Source organism: Cucurbita moschata, unplaced genomic scaffold (assembly GCF_002738365.1).
Source record: "Cucurbita moschata cultivar Rifu unplaced genomic scaffold, Cmos_1.0 Cmo_Scf00011, whole genome shotgun sequence".
NCBI lineage: Eukaryota > Viridiplantae > Streptophyta > Magnoliopsida > Cucurbitales > Cucurbitaceae > Cucurbita > Cucurbita moschata.
Window position 1 is genome coordinate 4088905 of NW_019268527.1, and position 15693 is coordinate 4104597.

A 15693-nucleotide genomic window follows, 5' to 3' on the forward strand; every position below is an offset into this window, starting at 1 on the left:
CCCCCCCCCCCATTTTGCATGATTGTGTATTTGTGTGTGTAGTAATATAACATGAATTTGATATCTTTTTCTAACAGGTTCATAAGAAACTTGCTTCCTCTGTTAGCAAGGGAGACATGTACGAAACAGAGCTGCTGGAACAATTTGCTGATACAGCTGCAGCAAAGGAATTCTTTTCATGTTTGGATTTCCAGCTGAATAAGGTGAATCAATTCTTCAAGACAAAGGAGACAGAGTTCATGGAGTTGGGAGAGAGCTTGAAGAAACAACTGGAGATTCTCATTGACCTGAAGACGGCGATCCAGCACCGGTGCCAGACCAGAGATATCACGCCGGATTCCAAGGAGGATGGCTCCATCTCCTATACAATTTCTGGTGGTAATTCATCAACTTGCCTTGTTTCAAATGCAAGCAAAAGTTTCGGCTGCCAAGTTCCTGAGAAAATAATGTAGCTCTAATTAGAAAATATCCAATGCTTGTACTTTTCATCTGAAGATGTCACAAACTCTAAGTCAACTTGTAGAAGAAGGAAGTTTTTATGGCTTTTATCTCTAAGGAACTGCATGTTATGCTTCATTGTTATGGTTCTTACGTTTTCTTTTGATATGCAGAGTCTGATAAGGACAAAACAGAGCAAGAACAGTCCCAAGAGAATATCAATGAAGAATTGGAGAAGACTGAATTGGCATTTTCAGACTCTCCAAGATCAGAAGAAATGGGAAACTCAACGAAAACTAAAAGCTTGGACCCAAAATGGAGATCCGTCTCGGGTCAAGTTATAAGTTTTCAAGGGAAGAACATAAAGATGAACATTCCTCTGACAACCCCATCTCGGACTTTCTCAGCCATAAGCCATTTATTCAAGGAAGATTTAACGAACTCAAAGAAATCCAATGAAGGCACAAAACTTCACATTAACAAGACCAGGGTGCACCATGCAGAGAAGATGATTAAAGGAGCTTTTGTTGAGCTTTACAAAGGGTTGGGCTTTCTCAAAACTTACAGGTAATAATGAAGAACAGATTGTTGAGGTTTCGTTTTTTTAATGTCTCTTTGATCACTGTGAGATCATTCTTCAGGCAGTTGAACAAGCTTGCCTTCATAAAGATTTTGAAGAAGTTTGACAAAGTAAGTAACAATGTTGCACTGATAATTCATTTCTTCATCATTGCCTCTGAAAATCCTGCTTGTAATCATCAAGATCCTGCTTTTTTGCAGGTCACTGGAAAACAAGTTCTTGCCATTTATCTGAAAGTTGTGGAAAGTTCCTATTTCAACAGTTCAGACAAGGTAAATTCAGTACAATTATTAGAAAATCAAAAACTTTAAAAAGTTAAAACAAAGAGAGCATCTTTGCATGATTTTATGATTAGATCATGTCTAGATTTAGGTCATTAGCGGCTGAAAACTTCCCTTCAGAAAGTTCTCAGACAATGTGAAGTGGCCATTGGTCTCATAGTTGGTCTTGTCTGCACTGTAGCTTCAAATTCTGAAATTTTGGAGCCAGATATGGTTGTCTGTCAGTCACCTATATCATACAGAAACTTTAGAACCAGGTAAAAAAAAATTGGACTAAAGTCTCTGAAATGACAGGTAATAAAGCTAGCAGATGAGGTAGAGGAGTTATTTATCAAAAACTTTGCTGAGGAAGACAAAAGGAAGGCCATGAAGTACCTTAGACCAAAACAGCGTAAAGAGTCACACGGCATTACGTTCATAGTCGGTGAGTTCTTTAACACATTATTTTCAGGAGATCTTGCCTAGCAAATCCTTGCAATCTTTAGCGTCTATTAACCAATCATTCATGAAGACATCGATGAACAAACAAATCCAAAAGCACTGCCACTGCCACATCACACCACTTAACTTTGAACTAAAGGGCATTGCTCAATCCACTATTTTTGGTGGACACTGGACAAAAAAGGAAATTGTCCCCTGGTTCACCAAATGAGGCTGAAATTTGAACTCCACTCAAGAGTTGTTAACCATAAAAAACAGTAACTGTTCGAACGTTAATAACTTTCCATTTATGCATAAGTTAGTAAAGATAATCTTTTCCATGAACAGGACTGTTCAGTGGGTGTTTCATTGCACTACTCGTGGGTTATGTTATCATGGCTCATATCATGGGGACGTACAAAAGGCACCCTTTCTCACTGTACATGGAGACTGTATATCCAGTACTCAGGCAAGTATTTGTAGATCTTTTCTTAATCGTTTTCGTTGTCGATGAACGGTAACTAACAAGATGAATCATGTTTGCAGCATGTTCAGCTTGATGTTCTTACATTTCTTTCTGTATGGCTGCAACATCTTTGCCTGGAGAAAGACTCGAATAAATTACAGCTTCATTTTAGAGTTATCAGCCACAAAGGAACTTAAATACAGAGATGTGTTCTTGATTTGTACCACTTCAATGACTGCTGTTATGGGGGTAATGTTTGTTCATTTGGCACTGCTTTCAAAAGGGTACTCTATTACTCAAGTTCAAGTGATACCTGGCCTTCTCTTGCTGGTAATTTCTCAACATGAAAGCGTACTTTTGTCTCTATCTCTGAGGCTTGTAATTATTCAGTCAAGTTTCGGCAAGTGATTTTCGAAATCTTTTCCTCATGTTACAGCTTTTCTTGCTATTACTTGTGTGCCCCTTCAACATTTACTATCGATCAAGCCGCTACCGTTTCCTTCGTGTGATGAGAAATATAGCCTTTTCACCTCTCTACAAGGTAATCCTTACTCCAATTATCCTCCCCTCATCATTTTACCTGCACCATGCATCATTAGAACTCTTTTTCAAAGTCGAGTTTAGTTTTATAATGTTCTCATCACTTCCTCAACTATTTTCTGCAGGTACTGATGTTGGACTTCTTCATGGCAGACCAACTATGTAGTCAGGTATATAAATAAGTATTGTTAGCTACAAATTACTGAACTACTAGGCATGACAGATCTGTTAGAAAATGACTTTTCCTAATTCTGTGTTTCCCGGTATAGATCCCAATGCTACGAAACCTCGAGTACATGGCCTGCTACTACATAACAGGAAGCTACAAAACACAGAATTACAACTACTGTATGAACGCCAAGCATTACCGAGACCTCGCTTATGCAGTTTCGTTTCTACCTTACTACTGGAGGGCAATGCAGGTATAGGATTCAGTCACCGGTTGCAGTGTGAAAATTTTATATTATTCATAATTGACATTTTTTTTCACTATATTTTTCTTAACAAAGCATAACAAGGCTTTGCATTATGCGTTTTCAGTGTGCAAGGCGCTGGTTTGATGAAGGGCAGACAAGCCACCTCGTCAATCTAGGAAAGTATGTCTCGGCAATGTTGGCTGCAGGGTCCAAAGTGGCATATGAAAAAGACAAGACCAAAGGAGTTGGATGGTTATGTCTAGTGGTGATTATGTCAAGTGGAGCAACTGTGTACCAATTGTATTGGGACTTTGTAAAGGATTGGGGTTTGCTTCAAGTGAATTCCAAAAATCCATGGCTTAGGAATGATTTAATGCTTCGAAGAAAGACCATTTACTACGTCTCCATGGTACAGTCACGATAACACTCCATGTTTCGCTTTCAAAAAACTTTAGCAGAAGAAAGTCTATAGGCACTAGCACTAATGTGGCATCAATCACCAACCGAAAGAGATTTAGCACTCAAAATGATTCTGAATTTCTGAACATAATCCACATGGCTACTATGGAAGATAGGGAAGAAAGTGAAAAGATTCCGGAAAATTCCTCTTCATTGGCTCATAGTTCATAGCAATATTCTCAATCTACTTCTGATATGAAAGAAACAGAACCCAATACTTTGTAGAATATAGGAAGATTTTAGGTGTCTTGTGAAGTACACATTCTAGAAGTGAATTAATTTTCACTTGTTTTAGGTCGTCCTACAATGAAGTGGATTCTTATCAAAATCTTTGGAATGTTTGCAGGGCTTGAATTTTATTCTCAGGCTTGCATGGTTGCAAACTGTTCTCCATTCAACTTTTGGACATGTCGACTCGAGAGTTACCGGATTATTCTTAGCAGCTCTTGAAGTCATTAGAAGAGGGCTGTGGAACTTTTTCAGGTAAAAGCTACAAACTTCTAGGTTTATCGGTATGCTTAAGACGGTCAACTGTTTAAGTCTTCCTCTTTTTGCTCACTCTAATAAGCATCTCTGGTAATGGCCCAGGTTGGAGAATGAGCATCTCAATAATGCTGGAAAATTTAGAGCAGTTAATCCAGTACCACTTCCATTTGATGAAGTTGATGAGGTAGACTGATGCCTGTCAGCAACAGTCACAGACGGAATTCGAATCAATGCCTGAACAAAAGTTTCCGGAGGAATCTTATTGTCCCCTTTCACCATCAGAAAGGAAGTCACTTGATTCTTGTTATTTGTGGTTCAGTTCATATACTTGTATACAATTTTTTTTTTTCTTTCACCAATGAAAAGAAAACCATTCAAAATTCCACAGTTGTGTTAATTCTCAAGTAAAACCAACTGTGACAACAATTTATCATGTTCTTCTCCATCAGTATGAGCTATGATTTTACCAGAATACACACAATTTTAGCATCAAACAAAAGTGCAGCAGAAAATAACCAAGCATTATGTACCTGAGAATCATCCCTGATGCAGCACTGCCTGAAACATAAACTTTGTTTGGATATGAAAGAATTAAACTAATTGAGTCTTAATTTGAGGAATCACGCTGCAAGTTACTGAAAGTGGATATCATCAATATTCACAATCTTATGAACATGAAATTATGTGAAGAATGGTCGATGTAAAATATTAATGTACCTGTTAAACGCCAATTGCTGCTATCAGGACAAAGTGTCGTTGGCGAAGTAGGACGGGAGCTACTGTATGAGCCACACCTGCATCCATGGCAGCGGCAAGCAGACCTTCAATTCTTCTCACACTCGGCCGCATCCATCTATGAGTGGCGTCTTCATTAGGTCAACCATTAAAAACATCCGTCGTTTTGTTCTTCTTTTGTACAGTTTTCTCTGCTGCGCAACCAAATTTGGGCATTTCATTTCCAGGGGCACAATCTTTCGTATTGCAGAAGTAAGATGCTTGCGGTTACTGGATAGTAATTCCGGCGATGACGATGGATCTGCAAAGAGAAATTCCGCACAGAGGACGAAGAGGCTCCTGAATCGATTAGCTTACGAACGGGGGCTTTTTTTCGTTCAGGTACGAACTGGTGCTACACCATTGTATTTCATTGTTCTATTGTGTTGTAAAATTGTCAATGCTACGATCAACTTTGGAATTACATCGAGTATTTGAGCTGGCGAGGCGCGCTCAAACAGTCGCGCGGTTAAGCGCGCGCCCGCCATTGGCGATTGCGCTGATGTTTATGATATGATTTTCAATGTTACATGTTAAAACAATTTCCTTCTCCTACCTCTCTCGATTAATATAACAAAACTAAGAAAGGAAGCTCTGAAATCGATCACCTTCATCAGGGCACCGCAGCAGAACAGGTAAGGTCTCTCTTCCTCTCCATTGCGCTCTCTTTGCGATTTATCTGTCTCTCCATCTCTTCCTCTCCCTTTTGCAATTCTAAATCCTTCAAAGACAACCGAATTTGTGGCATTAAATCGCTTGTAATCTTTTGCGAAGGAAATGATTTCATGTCGCAGTTCATCAGTTCCTGAATAATCCAAGGAAGAGATTGTCATCAAGTGAAAGTCATCAAAAAAATTGTTTAGAATCAGTTTAATCTTCTAATAAATGCTCAACCAACGGATGCCCAAGTATCGCAAGATGATGCTGGATTACGCTCGAATGCTTGCAATTATGGTAGCTTTGGTCCTATGATCGAAGCCTAGAACAGTACGGCCTTGAAATGAAACCTATAAAGCATTATGAACTTTCAAGTCACCATAATTATCTAAAATCTTAAGCCCTATTTACACAACTAGTTCTTGAGAAAACGAGGGGAATGTTGACCTGAAAAAAAGGTCTAATATTAGATGTTGACCTGAAGAAAAGGTAGAATATGGGAAGATGTTGACCCAACTACTTCTTGTGTCCATTTTACCCGTCCCCAAACCAAACTTGTATGGACACGAGAGAATTTATTGCTTATTTAAATGGAGAGAGGGTGGAGAACATTTTTTTTAGTAGGGCAAGGGCACAGACCTGCCCCAAAGGGGAGGACATTTTTGCACCAATGGGGTGAGATTCGAAGGGCATAGACCTGCCCCAAAGGGGTGAGATTCGTATGGTCTCAAAGGGGTGAGATTCGAAGGGCATAGACCTGCCCCAAAGGGGTGAGATTCGTAAGGTCTCAAAGGGGTGAGATTCGAAGGGCATAAACCTGTCCCAAAGGGGTGAGATTCGTAAGGTCTCAAAGGGGTGAGATTCGAAGGGCATAGACCTACCACGGTGAGATCCTAGAGAGTGAGATTCGAAGGGCATAGACCTACCACGGTGAGATCCTAGAGAGTGAGATTCGAAGGGCATAGACCTACCACGGTGAGATCCTAGAGAGTGAGATTCGAAGGGTATAGACCTACCACGGTGAGATCCTAGAGAGTGAGATTCGAAGGGTATAGACCTACCACGGTGAGATCCTAGAGAGAATAACTAAACATTCGTTCTAAAAATGCAAAACCTAAACAATATTTGCTAGGGGTAAATTTGGATTGGTACAGACAATCACGTGTTTTGATAATGATTTTTAGCTTATTGTTACATACAAAACAACACATGGTCTCTTGATCATCTCATTTCCATTACAAACAGAACAATATGTGAAAAATATTATGCATCTTAGAAATAAATTTTGATGGATGATGATGATGAGCAATGGTCAGAGGTGGAGTGTTTTCCTTCTTTTTCTTTCTCCTCCTTAGCTGAAAGAAGTGTTGCATTACATCAGAACATTCCGACGCCAATATACCTCGTCGTATCGTCATTTTCGGGTGGAACGGATGAACAGGTGCAGCAGGTTTCTCAGCCTGTTCCGAGGCATTTACCTCGCCACCATCAGGAAAAAGTCTGTAAAGACTCAAACAAAGCACAGAGCAAACGAGAATGGATGAGTATCCATTGATGAACCTAAGATAGCAGCTCCAAGAAGTTTGGTAGTAAAATGCTTACCTGATCCAGCTGCCATCAGCTCCAAGAAGCTTATTTGGTGCTCCCCATACAAGGTTTTCAACTCGTGCTTGTAGTATCGCTCCAGCACACATAGGGCACGGTTCAAGCGTCACGTACAGCGTCGTCTCCTGTGAACGTACGAAATGGTCTAAGTCAAAAACAGCCCCTTAAACTAGTAAGTGATCAAATTAGTAACAGAACATTACAGCAAGTCTCCATGACTTTAATTGCTTTGAAGCCTCCCGAATACAAATCATTTCGGCATGGGCTGTGGAATCTCGCAGCTCCTCGACCCTACAATATGAACTTGTCAACATTCAAACGAAAGCGATTAACTGAACGAGATAGGCGTCCTGTTGAAGTACTTACAGGTTGCAGCCACGAGCGATAATTTTTCCATGTTTCACCAATACTGCTCCCACAGGCACCTCCCAGGTATCAGCCGCCTTCCTGGCTTCAGCAAGCGCTTCCCTCATGAACATTTCGTCCATTTTTCGCTGCTCAGTCTCGAGTATGTATGCTTCTTCCCATTCGTCAAATCGATCTTTAAGAACTTGCTTGTTTCTTTGAAGCTTCCTTTGTTTCACTTCCCCATCCTTGGTTCCAGTTGTTGATATCTCTAGTAACGTTGCATCAGAAGAACGCCCCATCCGCTCAGCCGAGCTGCTTGCAGAGGCATCCGTTTTACCACTATGAGAAATTTCATCGATAACGAGAGAACCTCGGGGAGACAGTTGTAATGATGACCGTTCGATATCCGAACCAGAAGAAATAACGTCAACCTTCCTACCATCTGTTACGATCGCCTCTCCAGAAATTAACAAAGTTTCACTTGATGGCTCGATCCCCATTACATTTGGGGAAGGAGGGGTATCTACTTCGTGATATGTATTTTTCGGTTCTTCTAACCGATCCGACGAAGTGAATTGAGAAACTGCGGTTCTTCCGATTCTTGTATTATCAGTTTCTTCATGTTCACGGCCAGAGAACCATGTCTCGTTACTAACAGACTCGTTTGGTGAATTTCTTCCACCTGATCTTACAGCTGAATCAGAGGTTTCGGCACGTGAAGCCCAACGGAGACGAACTATATCTGAAATGACATTCCACAACGATCTGCCACTTCTCTTGACAATTGCATTCTCACTATGTGCACTAGTCTCAGGATCTTCAGTTTTCGGAGGCTGCTGCTCAGTAGTCGAGTCCATTACATGCCACATTTCATCAGAAGGACCCTTGCTTCCCGAACTCCGTGATGAGAGCTTCGAGTCATGGTCCTTCGTTTGATAATCTACAAAATTCTTTTGTCCATGCTTCTCTTCATGCAGTAAATCTACTTCAGAGACATTGTCTTCCTTCTGGATTTCGGAAATCAACGGTTCATTCCTGGACTTCTCAATGGACTCCCCAACGAACGGTGCAGACGACCTCTCTAAATGGTCAGCTGAACCTAGAGTATCACCAGGATTGACAAGGTAGGTTGGCTCCCCAGTACTCTCGTCTACCCCGCTTTCTCTGTAGGACTTGCTGTGCAAAACTGGACTTCCCCCTGACTGCACGTAGGAAGCACCCGAACTTCCTGACGCTCTTCTCGAAACTATTTGGCTTGCCATTTCACTAGTAGAATCTGTTCGTGGCGGATTTCTAGCTACAAGCTGAGATGGCGGAGGCATTAACATAGCCTGCGAGCCTTTACTTTCTTGCTCATTCACGTCAATCCGTTGGTAACTACTTTCGGAACTTGAACTAAACGATCCATGAACTTTTAACTTTGTTGCATGATCTCTAACCTCGTTTCCTGATTCAGATTGCACCACACGATGATTATTTCGACCAGTTCTTATTACGGTTTCCTTGACAGTTTTTTCCACTGATGATCTATTAGTTTCTTGCTCGAAGATTCTATTTTCAAATGTTTTTTCAGAATACGTAGAAGATATTTTATCAGTCCCGTGAAGCAGTGAAACGTTCGTGGCATCTTGGGAACCTTTTCTGGAGATAACGCTCGGAGAAGCTTTATGTACCATCAAAGACTTTTTGTCTTTAGCCACGAGGTTTGATGCTGCATTTTGTTCCTCGTTTCGTGTTCTAACTTCGGAACTTGAAACAGAGGTGTTGGTCGTGTTGGTATTACCATCTTTGGCTACTGATATAACACCAAGATGAAGAAATTTTTGTGTTGAACCCATTTCCCCAATGGCATGATTTCCTATTTGATGATGTCTTTCTTCAACCTCTTGATTAGAAGTTACGTGTACGTCGGTACTTTCACTTGCGTTAATCACTGCATTCGACTGACTTATCTGATGAGAGGTCCTTTCTCTCTCGGTTTTCCTATTTTCCGACGAAGTTCGTCTCGAACTTTCTTCTTGAAGGACAGGACGAACAGATTCATGACTACTATTGCTTGCTTTCTTGATGACATTTGCATCTAATTCTAGCTTTTCATTCTTAATAGTAAGTCGTTTCTGAGATCGAGAAATTTCTTCAGCTTTACCGTGCCGTATTTCTGATACTTCAGCAAGTTTTTTCCCTTCATTTATATAAACACCACCCACTTTATTACGTGATACATTTTGTTTCGATGGCTCGTTCAAAATCGCCGCCGTTTTCAACTCCTCTTCCTTGTCAACAAACTTCTTCTTGGAACTTGAAGCACTTACATGACCACTTTCCCTAGTCCTCGACAATCTCGAGTTCGTCTCAGAGGTTTCACTTATAGAGGATGTTACTCGTGTTGATCCTTGACTAGGTTTCGTCTCAGAGTTCTTCCTCAAATGCCAATTAGAATGATTCCGTTCTGTAATATCACCTTGCACGGATTCCTCTTCTCGCCCCTTCTCATCATCTCCTTGACTCTTGTATTCTTCCTTGATCCGCCCATCTAATTTCTCTCCTACATCACTCACGGAGTCGTACCTGTACCCACCGGAAAATTCCTCAACGAATTGCACGTTCTTGTCTTCCACTTCAGCATCATCCTCAATATCCCCAGAGGAGGAAAGCGAATAATAAGATGAACATGTAGACCCTTCTTTTCTCAAACTCTGATTATCCCCTCTTGAATGAACTAACCGATCTCCATTCAGTTTATATCCATTTTTCCTCAACTCAACCGCGATCGATCCGACTTTACTATTCTGTTTGCTTTTCCTCTCTTCTTTCTTGTGATGATCGCCACTCTCTCTTTTTCTATCTACTCTTATCTTTTCAAATGAACTTAACCTTTTATCCTCAACACCTCTCCTCGCCCTGTTCTCGAGTTCTACTATTCTCGACGAACTTAAACTACTCTCCTTAGCTCCGGACTTTCCTCGGTTCCCCACTTCCACCCTCTTAGACGACCTACTTTTCCCCTGACTACCAAAACCCTCCCTTATCAAACTGATCATTGCCTCAGCAATGTCCTCTTCATCGAATCCATCCGATTCGTCGCATTCAAAATCACCCTCAGAATTCAAACAACATTGTCTATATTTCCTTCCCTCACTACAATGACAAGCCTTACAATCAACAACAGAGAAAGGAACCTCACAACAATCCAGAACATGCCCATATTCCGGAAGCGTATAACAGAACCGATTTCGGCCACACAACATCAACCTCCTAGAAATCGACCATTTAAGCAGGGTGGATTGCCTCGACCCATATAAAAGGCTAGGGCCTACAGGCAATCTGTGTGTTGGAAATGCATAGCAAACACAACAAGAACAACATGATGATGATGATGAAAGATGCAATGGGTTTCCATTACATCTTTCATTTAAGAAGATAGGTCGCTCGTTTAAGTAATTAGGAAGATACCCTTTACTCCGGATGGAGTATAAAGTTGAGCTAGCATAAGGGTTGTACATAATTTCGTTAACTTTCCAGCAAAGTGAAAGAAATGGGTGGAAATTGACTCACCTGAAGAGAAGTTCAGAGATCGCGAAAGCTGAAACTGAGAGTAGAACAACCATCTGGGGCTGTGTGGATTTTGAATAGATTAACTCAGATGTATCGCCAATGGAGTTGATGCCGCCGCTTTGAATCGGTGAGTTGACTCGCCGATTCCGATGTGAAACAGTCCAGAACTCATCGTCGACGTTATTTTCGGTCAAATCTTTGGGCTTCAAATGGGTTCGGCCCGGCCCAAATAACATTTAGAAATGGGCTAATATCAATACGACCCGGCCCAATTGGTATATTTAGAATTGGGCTGTTATTAACATGGCTCGGCCCAAATGATAGTTGAACACGACCCACTTGTTTAAAAAGTCTTAAAATAAATGAAGAGCACATATGGCTCAATGGGTTTATCTCGAAGCAATCATGTGTACTCGTGATCTCTTAGAGCATGTGAATAAGGATAAAACATGCTAAAATGATCAGTGTTGGCCCATACAGGGGATGCAAATGAATGTTGAAGCCATTTGATGTTAAATTTAGATATCATTCCCGTCTGATGTTGAGCATGAGTCATTACAGCTATTTTTCTAGTAGGATGTGGCTCGGTGACGAACCGATGTGAAAGATGGTGGACATGCAACACTGTAATAATTATTAGATAATTATAGTTTTTTGGACAATGAGATGCTTTGAATTTAAGAAAGATAAATATGGAGGGGTGGTTAGCAAAACTCACAACTTGTTTGGGTTCTTGTCAACGTCCAAATTAAGCACTCATTTCAAATATGAAAGCCACATTTATCCACTAACAATTATGACTCTTCTTACCTCACCCATTGCCCACCACTCTAACCTCCCGGTAGATATTATACGTGTACGTTTGGAGGGGTTTTCACATCTATATAAGAAATGTTATGTTCCCTACTTCAATTGATGTGGGATCTCACAATCCACCCCTTAGGGGTCAACATATTCGTTGGCACATCGTTCTGTGTCTGACTTTGATACCATTTGTAACATCACCAATGTCCTGAAAATCTAAGGGTTCCTCTGCAAGGTTCGTCTATGGAGGTTGAGTCAGGGCCTAAGATCAAGTCGAAAGGTGTGGTCGATGGACAACAGGTGAATATTCCTATACTATCCCTTGTTGGTCTCGAGGGACGGAGGAGGCTAGGTTAGCCGAAAGATGGTTATTTGGTTCAAGGACGCAAGGTGCCCCTGTTTTTTCGAGTACCAGGCGCTACGATGCTGAAGTAACCCATGCCATACTTCCAGAAAAAGCTCGAACAACCTTCAACAAAAGAGCACTTGTACCCGAAACCGACACATGTGGGTAGGTAGAGAATACCTAGGGGAGCGAGACAACTCTCTCTAAGGAACTCGACAAAATAGCCCCGTAACTTCGAGAGAAGGGGTGCCTCGTCACAAAGGGGGTCACAGTGACGAGGCCCGGGCGACTGTTTACCAAAAACACGTCTCCGCAATGTCGTAGGACCGTGTATGCCCAGTGCCAGAAGGTCAAGAAAGTTATAGCCGAAGCCCACCGCTTGACCTGTTACATATCACCGTCAGTCTCACGGTTTTGAAACGTATATGCTAGGGAGAGATTTCTACACTCTTATAAGAAACACTTCATTCCCCTCTCCAACCAATGTGGAACCTCACAATCCACCCCCTTGAGAGTCCAATGTCCTTGTTGGCACATCACTCCATGTCTAGCTCTGATACCATTTGTAACAGCCCAAGCCCACCGCTAACAAATATTGTCTACTTTAGCTTTTTACGTATCGTCGTCAGCTTCTTCAAAGTTTTGATACACGTCTATTAGAAAGAGGTTTTTAACACCTTCATAAGGAATGTTTTGTCTCCAACTCCAACCGATATAGGATCTCACACTTAAATCAATTTTTAATATAACGAGAGCTTATTTTCAAATAGATGATTAATGAAAATGAATATAAATATAAGTAATCCCCTAGAATTAAAAAAAATGAAGAAATAGAAAATAAAAAATTCGAATATAATTATTCGGCCGACATTTTTGAGTTGGAAATTTTGTTGGTCCACTTCATTTAGTAATTAACGCAGAAAATTCATTTATTACAATCATACCCCCATCACATCCAACGCATCAACACCACTAGATTTCGACCAATCGTCCCCGGTGTTGGTTGCCAGACATCAATTACAGTTCACCAACTTTCACACGTGGCCCAATGCTTTCCTTCCACCTCATCACATTGGTCACCCAAGTTTGAATATTCTTTTTTTTTTTTAAAATCCTGATAACAATCTAATATATATTCCTAAATTATATTTTGTTTTTAACTTTTATAATGGTTGACAAATGTTCTTTATTTTATTCTTTAAAAATATTTTATTTTAATTTTTATTTCATATTCACGCTCAACTACAGACTTATTATGATTTGGTACACATTGTTGGTATAGATAGTAACTTTAAATTCTTTTTTTATCATCATATACTGAGGATCGCTGTCATTAAGATGGAGGCTCGGTTCATTCATACATCACCTTTTATTTGAATATCACAAAACGGCTAAAATATAATATTTATTTATGGGCAAAATATGAGAAAATTGTTGCCCCCACCGCGCTCTTTTCATGCCTATTTAATTAGGACGGTTTTGGTTGAAGTGAGGAAGAAATGGGAACTCCGTTGGTTGGGACCATTTGGTTCAACCAAAGTAATTTTCATCTCCAATAATTGATATAACATTAAGTTTCATACGTGTCATTATAATACATGTAATTATAATGGGCCCATTACATATTGTAATTATCCTCGCTGTCACACCGTCCGATGTCTAGCTCTGATACCATTTGTAACAGCCTAATACACAGCTTGACGACTCTAATACCATTTATAATAGCTCAAGCCCACTGTTAGCAAATATTGTCCACTTTGGCCTCTCATTTTCATTAGCCTCATAGTTTTAAATATCTCACATGTTCGGTCTCTAACTAATTTATTCATCGAGCTTTTAAATTCTAATTAAAAATTTCACAGAAAAACTATAAATCGTCACAAATTTCCATTTTTTTTTCATACGAAGAAATTAATTTACAAGAAAAATGAAACAAATAAAAACTTATCAACATCTCGAAAGTGGGTATGAAATGTCTTAAACTGTGTATTTAAAGTGCTTAAGTGTCCTAAGGAGCTAAGATAAACTTCATCGTGCTCTTAGTTGAGTCTAACGAGACATATCCCACCTCTTGAAGCTAATTCAATATCTAAAAGGTATCTAGTTGCACTTGAAGACTAAAACTAGCTAGAAATGATTTCAAAACGTACTTCGTTCCTAGAAACGTCAAAGCGGTCTAAAAGGGTACAAGAAAAAAGTATCGAATCGTCCTATGCGGACCAAGACAAATTTGAATGTGCCATAGTCAAACCTAATCGAACATAACCTAATTATCAAAGCTACCTCAATCACCTAAAATGTATCGAAGTGTACTGGGAGGTACGAAAGCATCTATCTCGTCTCTCGAAAACTTTAAAGTGACCTAAAAGGGTAAAAAAAGTGTGTAAGTGTCCCATGGGGACCAAGACAAACTTGAGAGTGTCCTAGTTGAGATTAACGTGACGTATCCCACCTCTCAAAACCTACTCAGAAACAATCTATATCTGTCTCGTCTCTCAAAGTGGCCTAGAGTCAAAAAGTGTTGCCTATACTTGTCTCGTCTCTGAAATATGTCTAAATGCACTAAAATTATGATCATAATGCCTAGATGGCTACCATAGACATGATAACCACTCCCCGCCCTCTAATTACAAGCGTAATTACCTAAGTAGCTACCATAATTGTACCTGCTCGTAAATCTAATACATGCATTAAATGGCCATAATAATTTTTTACACACTATCGTCATACGGAAAATGACTGATTGGAAGAGTCATTGTCATATCAAACAAAAAATTTTATGCACCGAAGAAAACACAAAAAAAATACACCATGGGTCAACATATTCACTCTTTTCCCAACGAACAAGCTCGCATCGATAGAAATAGAACTTCTACCTGTATGCACGATTTGTATCAGTAGAAGTTCTACTTTTATCGATGAAACTCGTGTGCCAAGAAAAATAACATAAAACATTAAAATCCGACCTAATAATAAGATTTTAATTAGACCTAAAATATAATGTTATCTTATCCTCGTGTCCGACCGCTTTATTTGAACTAAAATGAATATAAATTATTTGGTAATAAAATATTCATTCCATTAAAAAAAAAAAACAATGAATGGACTTGAGTATATCTTTGGAAGAAGTACAAGGTATAAAGTACAACCAAACCAAGCTTTAAAAATAGTTATAAATAAATAAATATATAAATAAATAAATAAAAGATATAATATATATAATATTAAATTTAGTGCGCATCTACGCTATTTGGCCTTTTCTTAAAATTATTATTTTTTATTTTTATTTTTATTAGGTTGTCCTTTCCAAATTCTTTATAATTAATTTATTTCCATAATTTAATATATTCAATTATTATTATTATTATTTTTTTTTGGTCAGAGGTTTAAATCTTCCCTTCTCCACGTATAAAAAGTTTGATATATATATATATATATATATATATATATATATATATCGATTATAAAAGATTAAATGGACTAATTATTACGGAATATTATGTAATTTATATTTATTT

The 15693-nt window shown here is 39.4% G+C and overlaps 2 protein-coding genes and 1 long non-coding RNA gene across 10 annotated transcripts in view; 1 reads left to right on the plus strand and 2 right to left on the minus strand.

Annotated features, from left to right (window-relative positions):
* Window positions 1–4433, plus strand: part of LOC111449620 (phosphate transporter PHO1 homolog 1-like) — a 5389-nt gene extending 956 nt beyond the window's left edge. The window contains exons 2-14 of the mRNA XM_023089598.1: window positions 78–378; window positions 612–1005; window positions 1080–1128; window positions 1219–1290; window positions 1594–1723; window positions 2068–2188; window positions 2266–2515; window positions 2622–2726; window positions 2851–2895; window positions 2995–3147; window positions 3266–3550; window positions 3947–4083; window positions 4189–4433. Coding sequence (XP_022945366.1) covers window positions 78–378; window positions 612–1005; window positions 1080–1128; window positions 1219–1290; window positions 1594–1723; window positions 2068–2188; window positions 2266–2515; window positions 2622–2726; window positions 2851–2895; window positions 2995–3147; window positions 3266–3550; window positions 3947–4083; window positions 4189–4279 — 2133 coding nt within the window. The 3' untranslated portion in view covers window positions 4280–4433. The remainder of the gene's footprint in view (window positions 1–77; window positions 379–611; window positions 1006–1079; window positions 1129–1218; window positions 1291–1593; window positions 1724–2067; window positions 2189–2265; window positions 2516–2621; window positions 2727–2850; window positions 2896–2994; window positions 3148–3265; window positions 3551–3946; window positions 4084–4188) is intronic.
* LOC111449621 lies at window positions 7–5912 on the minus strand. 8 transcript variants are annotated; one of them, XR_002711679.1, is made up of 5 exons: window positions 5755–5912; window positions 4617–5665; window positions 1675–2765; window positions 1004–1528; window positions 7–435 (listed from the first exon to the last, which is right to left on the minus strand). It is a non-coding gene; the product is annotated as an uncharacterized LOC111449621 (long non-coding RNA). The 8 variants fall into 8 exon arrangements; XR_002711680.1 differs by having other exon boundaries at window positions 4617–5122; window positions 5469–5912; XR_002711676.1 differs by having other exon boundaries at window positions 4617–4644; window positions 4804–5911.
* A 758-nt stretch (window positions 5913–6670) lies between these two features.
* LOC111449589 (tRNA(adenine(34)) deaminase, chloroplastic) lies at window positions 6671–11163 on the minus strand. Its single transcript, XM_023089546.1, has 4 exons — window positions 7489–11163; window positions 7326–7413; window positions 7120–7247; window positions 6671–7017 (listed from the first exon to the last, which is right to left on the minus strand). The coding sequence occupies exons 1-4, from the start codon at window positions 10971–10973 to the stop codon at window positions 6753–6755; spliced, it is 3966 nt and encodes a 1321-aa protein (XP_022945314.1). The 5' UTR covers window positions 10974–11163; the 3' UTR covers window positions 6671–6752.
* Window positions 11164–15693: the final 4530 nt, after the last annotated feature.